Source organism: Telopea speciosissima, chromosome 2 (assembly GCF_018873765.1).
Source record: "Telopea speciosissima isolate NSW1024214 ecotype Mountain lineage chromosome 2, Tspe_v1, whole genome shotgun sequence".
NCBI classification, from domain to species: Eukaryota; Viridiplantae; Streptophyta; class Magnoliopsida; order Proteales; family Proteaceae; genus Telopea; species Telopea speciosissima.
Window position 1 is genome coordinate 62,173,983 of NC_057917.1, and position 8,563 is coordinate 62,182,545.

Below are 8,563 nucleotides of genomic sequence, written 5' to 3' on the forward strand. Positions count from 1 at the left end.
TCTAATGTCCATTTACAGGTCGCAAAAGGTTACAAAGAAGTAGAGAGGGTAGGGTTTGCGCAACTCTCTCAGGGTATAGATCTTTATGTCTGTCCTCGCAGTGACACCATAATCACAATACTTGCAAAATATGGTTTCTTTAAGGGCATGGCGGCAGTTGAAGAAGATCAAGACTCATTGATTGGTTGCGTAGTGTGGCGGAGAAACCGTACATTGTCAAATCCCAATGCTGTGTTGAAGAAATCTGAAGGGAAGAATCGTCAGTCAGCAGAGAAAACTCTCAACTCTCCCTCTGACTCTGCTATCGTACAAACTATGGAAATTAATCCGTCACTTACTGTGGCTCAGGTTTCCAGCCCACTTGATTCAGGAGCCGGATGCACACCTATTGAGAGTGCTGGAAGCGTAGGTACTGAGAACAAGATTATCCAGTCCAGCTCACTCCAGCTGGGAGTAGGTAATTCTTTTACCAGTTCTAATCGAGAACCAACTTCTGTTTCAAACAATTCTCTGCCAACCCCTGGGCCAAATAATTCCCAAGTTATCCCAATGGGAATTCAATCAGCTCTCCCTCCTAACTCAAGCTCTTTGTGGGGTAATTCTTTTACCTATCTTAATGCAAAGCAAATTCCTGTTCCAATTAATTCTCCACCAAATCCTGGGTCAAATAACTCTCAAGGCATACCAATGGGACCAGAACCAACTTCTGTTTCAAACAATTCTCTACCAACCCCTGGACCAAACAGTTCCCAAGATATTATCCCTGTAGGACTTCAATCAGCTCTCCCTTCTAACTCAAGCTCTCTGTGGGGTAATTCTTTTACCTATCTCAATGCAAAGCATAGTCCTGTTCCGAATAACTCTCCACCAAATCCTAGGCCAAATAACTCCCAAGCCATACCAATGGGGCCTCAACCAGCTCTCATTGCTGACTTAAATTCTCTGCGGCACCTTATAGGACAGTCATTGCAAGTTGAGATTCCTCTCAAGGGCCTTCCAGGACCAGAAAAGCCTGACAGAAGTTTGGATCTGCCAAAACCTGTTATTCCTTTACCATCTCAAGCAGTAAAACAACATAGAGCTCCTGCAACTGATTATGATGATCTACCTGAGTTTGACTTCAGGGCAGCATGTGGGGTTTCTGAGAGTATGTTCAACAAACCTCTGTTGTCCACCAACAGTGCGTATGTTTTAGACGCCAGTCCATCTGGCAATAAACTTTCAGCTGAAGGAGCAGGGAAAGGAGATGGTTCCATGACATCTAAAGTGACTGTGCAGCCACTGACAGAAATTAACCAACAAAAACCACATATTCCAACCTTACCAGGGCTTGCTTTGGATACCAATCACAGAATGCCTCCAATAAAGAAGCCTGGAGAATATGAAATGCAGCTTCCAACGTTTTCCCTTTCAGTTGGGAAGCCCAAAGTCCACGGCAATGAGGTGTTGTGTGGACCTGGTACTTCGAAACCATCTCATGGTGCTGCTATAACCCCAAGAAAAAATCTCTGGGATGATGATGATGACATGCCCGAATGGTGTCCGCCCGATCAGGAGCACCAGAACCAACCACTCCCAATTCCTTTGGTCCCCTCTCTGGTTCCCAATCCATCATTTGGGAAGGTACTACCAGCTGCACCAAGGCCTCCTTTCCCTTGTCCATCTCAAGTTACTATACGTCCACCATCATGTGCTCAAGGATCACCTCGTGGATATCAGCACTGTCCTATAACTATAACTGTGAAGCCAGCAGAAACAAGACCTGTAGGTGGATACATTCAAAGAGGAACAAGTTCTTTGCCTGGCTTCAATCCTAACTTCCCTTTGAGACCACAGTACAATGTGTTCAATATGAGATCTCCTATTAGACCTTCTGGTTGGAGGGGACGGAGGTCTTGACATTCTAGATGGGGGGGAAGATGAGACGTAATCTTGATAGCTACTGTAAGTCAAGAAATAGTGTTTGGTCTTTTGATGTTCTCAGACATGCCATTAGTTGTTCTGGATAATATGATTTCACAAAGATTCAGGTTCTTTAGGGATAAATCAACTTTGTACATAAGAAGCAAGGCCAGGTTAGAGTTTCATGGCTTGTGCTTCGTTTGTCTTGTGTAGTTAAATCTACATTCATGTTTTCCATCTTTTGTTGCTCTAGTTAATCATGCCTTTTTCCATATTTGAGCCACTTTCTTTTCAAGATTTTCTGATGGGATCCACTGTATTACAGCTGGTATCATTACACTCTTTTCATCGACTAAATCTCCATGGAGCAACTCAAGAGGTTGTATGTGTAGATACTGTTTGTAGCTTCTCAGTCTTTTTACTTTGTGTACCTGTTCAGGGACTAGTGCTCAGTTAATTATGTTCTCTTGAACTTGTTTACAGAGCTCAGAATAGGCTAGATTTTTTAAATTGGCAAATATCTTGGGTGTCCTAAAGTTGCAGGTGGACAGAAATACTCAACTGTTTAACCTGTTGATGAACATGAACATACCCTCTTCCATGGATATTAGAGTCGTATATATGATGCTTGTCTTTTAATCATTCGGTATTTTTTTTTTCACAGAAGTTTGTTTGTGTATAGAAAAGCAAACCATGTAGCAGATCAGCAGATGAACTAGCAAATTTTGCTGTAAATACAGCTAGCTCATGGGAGTGGCCAACTCAAGCTCCTCCCTTTCTGGTGTCTCTGTTGAAAGCTGATGCAATAGCCTAATAGGTGGAGCTTCTCTTAGACTTATTCCTATATATATATAGGTAAGTTTGAACCTTTTCAATGATCCCCCCCCCCCCCCCACTCCCAACAAAAAAAGAGGGAAAGAATGGTAAAATTTCTAGGTTTGTAGAGCATGTGCATGTGTATCTGGAGCTAGTTCATTGTGGTCACTGGTCAGTGGCCCAACAGATCCTTTTCTGAAATATCTGAATTAGAGAATCAACTTCTCAGTTGGGGGAACTGCTATACAAGAAGGCCAGGTTCTTGCTACAGGGCTAATATCTTTTATACTTCAAGGGTATGGTGCATAGAACTTAGCACCACACTCCAACCACCCCCACCCCCCCCCCCCCTTCCACCCACTCCAGCCAAAAAAAAAGGTTCAATTCTGTAGTTCATGTACTAGCCTGAAGGCCTCCCCTGTTTGATTAGTCGATAAAATCTCATTTTCATTTCGGATAAAAAAGGGTGGGAGAGAGGGGTTAGTACATGGAAAAGGCCGTCAATGATCCAAAGTCACTAGAGTGGGCCTTTTTTGCTTGATTTATTTGTGGGAAATGCTTGTTGTAACTAAGGTTTGATGAAAAAGAGAATCATAACCTTACTTTTTTGCCCTTTTAGTGTTATCATTGTTTTTTTCAACCAGGTAAATCTTGTCATTTTACATGCCTGTTGTGTGTGTGTTTGTGTGTGTATGTGTGTGTAAGTGGAGATATCTATTGCCGTGCCCGAAGTAATTTTGTTGGGCTGGAGCCCTGGGCCTTATGAGTCATGATGGACAAGGACATGGGGCATCACATTGACTGGGCCGGGCTTTGCATTTGGAAGATTGAACCCATCATATAAGATCATTCTGTAACGAGGATGTATTAATTTTTTTTGTTTTGACCAAGTTTTTCTACACTCATGGTGAATGGGAATCTATTGACCGCACAGATTCAGATGGGCACAGAGGATATCACAAGGGTATTTGAGAGAAAATACTAAAACGCTACAGGGGTTTGTGAACTTAGGAGGGTGGTGAAATGTTCCCGCTCGGTGAATAAAAACGTTCTCCTTTTTTTTTAATCCTTTTTTGAGCCACAACCTGGAGAAATGACTTGGTTTTTGTAACTATTGCACAGATGGGGGTATCATCTGGATATTCGGACCACTCATCATTTATTTAATTCTAATTATTTTTTCTCCTTTAAATGATACTTTCAAACCTCTTTTTTTTTTAACATTTAGGGAGAAAGTTCTCTATCCGGGAGTGTGGCCTGTGCCAGCACTCCCATGAGTCTCTCTCTCTCTCTTCCCCATTTGAAAAGACATTTCTACCAAGGAGGAGAGAGATAGACATATAACAGTGCTGGTGTAGGCCACACTCCCAGACAAAAAACTACATTCCTAACCTTTAGGGGCGTTGGTCTCTATGCCACAGCTCAGCCTGCGTCCAAGCACATGGGGATGGGCGCAATGACCACCCTGCCCCCCTGCACAGGCTGCCCATGTACTTGGACGCAGGCTGTGCTGCACAGAGAACATTCTCCCTCTATTATGGCACTTATGTGAAATCTAATTTAGATTGAAATTTGGCACTTGAATATAGACTGTGAGTCTGTGAGGCACAAATTCTTTGTAAGATATGATTCAACTCTCTCCTGTAATGTAAAACCAAATAGGTTTTTAAGTTTTCTCCTCCTGTGATGTTCTTAGTTTCGGCTATCCATAAATTAATCCTCAACTGTTATACTTTTAAAAATTCCATAAAATAAATAAGGAAACAGTTTATAGGTAGAATCATAAGTTCTACATGGAAATGGTTAATGGTCAATGTCAATTTGACTATTCAATATATTGGAATTTCCTAGATGAGCTAAACTTTAATGACCCATCTTGATTCTTGAATGATAAACCACCATTTACGGGTCTTTTGCTTTTTCGGTTTCAATGATCGTTGTTCTTCAAAAAAATTCATAAATAAATTAAACTTTTGAAAAATATTTTCAAAGCATCATATTGACATGTGAAAATGTCAAATTGGGTCTAAAAATTAAGCAATGAGAACATAATGGCATGGCCAGCATGTTCATTAAAGTTGAGCCATAGCGAACTACCTTGTATTTGTGGAGAAACTCATATAAGCTTTTTTCCCAATTAAGTAAGATCAACTACTTGGATCCATTTTTGACATTAAACTCTGTAAATAACCATGGTTTTATCAGTCCAAAGTCATTCAATTCTTTTAGTCACCATTTCTTCCCTAGTTATCTACTCTCTACTTGGTCTTTTAAATACTAACCTTCACTACTTTTCCTTACTGATGCATTCAACAGCCTTTGTTGCAAATGCCCATACCACCTCAATCCACCCTTAATAATTAAACAACCTATTCTATTATCAAGCAATTTGATGGGAAAAAATTAGATAGTGTTCAAAAGTAAGGATTTATTTAAGTTGGGATTTGATAATCACTATAGGGCTTTGAGAAAATTTTGAAAATTAGAGCAAAAAGAGAGAAATTTGATGGAGTGTTCTTCTCAACCATTATAAATTTAATAAAATAGATTTTATTTTGCCAATGAATAAATGGTAGCACATAGTAAAATCCTCTGTAGTGCGGGCATCTGGTGGTGCACTGTAGTGCAGCCCTGAGAGCTCGCACTGCACCGCACTGCTAGATTAGGGCACTGCAGAGGATTTTTTTCCATGGTAGCACGGCTAGCAAATATAACATTTTTCGGTTGCCAAGTAATTGTTATCCATAATATTTCATGATCATAAGATTTCTTTGTTTGGTGACTCATATACATACATATATGAAAAGGCCATGTGGTAGATCACGCCGGAAAATTGTCAGCATATAATGTCCAAGGTCCCCAATTCAGCGTTATCAAATATTAGCTAGAAAGAGTTAGATATGTGGCAAAATAAAGCTTCAAATTCAAAAGAAAAAAATGAAATATTTAAAAATAGTTGAAAACAAATGGCAGCTAAAAGCACAAAGGAAAATTAAAAAATGCATAGAATGACATATGTTGAATTAGGTTTCAAATTTAAAAATGGACAACCTAGACCATACCCTATCTATCTAGTGATCATAAAGCTACATCGCCCTTCCATGTAGCATAATCAAGTTGATCACATGGAAACAAGTTTTTTCTTAACCTTGCTTGTCTATATTTATTTGTTGAATGATCCTTGAAATTTCAATGACATTAAGGGATAATTACTCTTTCTTTATATTCTTTTTGATTGTCGGCAAAAGAAGATTAATGTAGTTGATTTGAACTGTCCAAATACACTTATCAATAATAAGGTTTATAGGGTTTTTTATTTTTCATTTTTATTTTTTTTATTTTTTTTTAAGATTGCTCTAGTCAAGCCTTATAGTTTGACTCAGCTAAATGACCTACAATCTATTGCATTACTCATTGAAATTCTAGTAGTATATAAAATTCAAATCTCAAAAAGTAAAATTAAAATATATAAGTATATATAAGTTTCTTTAAACCAATAGACATATAGAATACTTTTCCACCATAACCCAAGTTTTTTGCTACTTGACAAGTGATGTGATAATTTTGACCATGGCAACATCAAATTCTATTCAGATTCAATCATATATGCTCCCATGAAGTGGCATGAATGTTTTTTTTTGGTAATCCTCTCCATGAATGTTCATGCACCCTCTCTTCACATTTAAAAATTTTTAACGTTTTATTTTGTCATTTCATAAACTCTATTTGGGGTTGAAATTTGACATATGAGCAACAGACCTTTGGGATAACGCATCTATTAAATTGCAATCTTATCTAATATGAAATGTAAAAGAATTTGAGTTGTTGGTGTATAGATATTCTCTATATTAGTTGGTGCAGGGAATTTGCGAAAGGGTTTCATTTTGTGACGTGGTGAGTCATTCTCAATATAAATGTTATGAAAAATAGTTTCCTGTCCGAGAGTGTGGCCTAAGCCATCACTCTCATTTGAGTTGTTGAAGTATAGGACATTGTTGAAGATTATCTTAAACAATCGTAGCACCCGAAAGTCTAGCGGAAGCTTAGATCCCAGAGACCCAAGCCCAACCGACTCTAGAGTTCTTTTATTTATGTTGCTATTTTTCTTTTATTTGCCTTTAATATCAATTGCTTTAATTAGAATCCTGTGGCTAGTTGATATGATTTAAGAAGTTGCTATAATTGGACTCTTATTTTAGTAGATTTGGATTTGGGTTATGATATATACCTCATCCCAACATGGATTGGAGATTATGTTTGAAGTATTAAAATTTCTTTCTCAATGTTGTAGAAACATTAAACTTTTCTCTTACACACACTGTCCTATTGTGTTTTATTTCCGGGTCAGGATTTGATTTTGTGCTCTTAGCTTCATTGCAACAGGGCTGTCCAACCACATTTGCTATCTCAACAATACAAGATCCCCCAGCGGTATAATCTGATAAATGTGTGGTTTTATATCAGTATCGATGGTGACCAATACTGATATCATGAACTAAAACCCTAGTTTGTAATAGTATTTAGTAATAGTAATAGGATTGACCTTGAAAGGCATATGAAGACAGTACAAATCAAATATGTTAGTTATGGCAAAAGATTGTTGTCGGGTCACTTAACCCTGCACTAGCATGGAGCCAATGAGAGGGTGCGTAAGGGCATCAACATGGATGATATTTTTTATTTCAAGAAGGACGGAGTGATAATTTTGCGACTCTTGTGGAGCCACATGAGGTTCACCAATTGACCTAATTTCATCAGTAGTTCGAACCCCAATATGCATATACCATGCCAGTTGATCTAGATCCTACAACTTACCACTCAATTGGCGTGTGAACACATTTGAGTTAGCATCTGGGCCAGGACCAATTGATTGGGTGGAAGCAGCATATTCTTAAGAAGTTCCAGCAACACGCATCTTCCACCCGGGCAGTGTGTTTGGGCAAGGGTAGGGGTGTCAAGGGGTCGGTTCAGGTTTTTCAATTTCGGTGTGGTTTTTAGAGAAACCGAGACCAATCCAATAAGAACTTTTCAGTTTCAGCTCAATTTCGGTTTCGGTGCGGTTTGGTTTCGTATCGGTTTCGATTTATGATAACGGGTGGATATCGGTTCGGTACCGGGTTTTTTTAAACAAGTTGGGTTCAGTTTGTGCCTATTTTCTTCTCTTTTTCTTTTCAACTATATAAAATATTTCATTAGCCCTACACTTAAAAAGGAGATCAATGGAACACACATTGTTACAATTCAATTTCCCTATTTTCATAACCTCATACTCATTGATTTGTAAAAATTTATCTTACAATCATAAATTTACTCACTAATATTGAAATCAATTCAATGATTCATAACCTTATACTCATTATTTTCTTATCGGTTTAATTCGGTTCGATTTTCAATTTATTATCGGTCGATCCGATGCGGTCCGATTTTCAACCCCCTTATGAGAGGAATTATTGGAAATGGATGGGCAAGGAATTATAAGGGATAAAAAATGAATCGTTATCCTCTCATGTCCACTGCCCGGACAGGACCGTGTTGTCCCCTCACATGGGGGCACAAAATGACGACCTAACCCCCTGCTCGGGTGAGATTAAGTCGTCATTTCACACCCCCATGTGAGGGGACAGCACGATCTTGTCCGGGCAACGGATAGGAGAGGAAAAAAATCCGCTATTAGAAGGACTTGGGAAAATGGACCGGGTAGAGAATTGCATGAGATAATTTTCCTACTAGAGATGTTTCATAGATAATACACGTGTGCATGTCCTACAAGGCATGATGATGTATCCAACGGCAACTACACGTTCATCTTACGTAGGGGAAAGCACTCTTTCCCTAAATCTCATCA

At 38.8% G+C, this 8,563-nt stretch overlaps 1 protein-coding gene across 2 annotated transcripts in view; it reads left to right on the forward strand.

The window, feature by feature from the left end:
* LOC122651437 overlaps positions 1 to 2,174 on the forward strand; it is a 60,643-nt gene extending 58,469 nt beyond the window's left edge. For both annotated transcript variants that reach the window (XM_043844819.1, XM_043844820.1), the window contains 2 exons: positions 19 to 662; positions 879 to 2,174. In XM_043844819.1, the coding sequence (XP_043700754.1) occupies positions 19 to 662; positions 879 to 1,899 (1,665 nt within the window). In that variant the 3' untranslated portion in view covers positions 1,900 to 2,174. The remainder of the gene's footprint in view (positions 1 to 18; positions 663 to 878) is intronic.
* Positions 2,175 to 8,563: the final 6,389 nt, after the last annotated feature.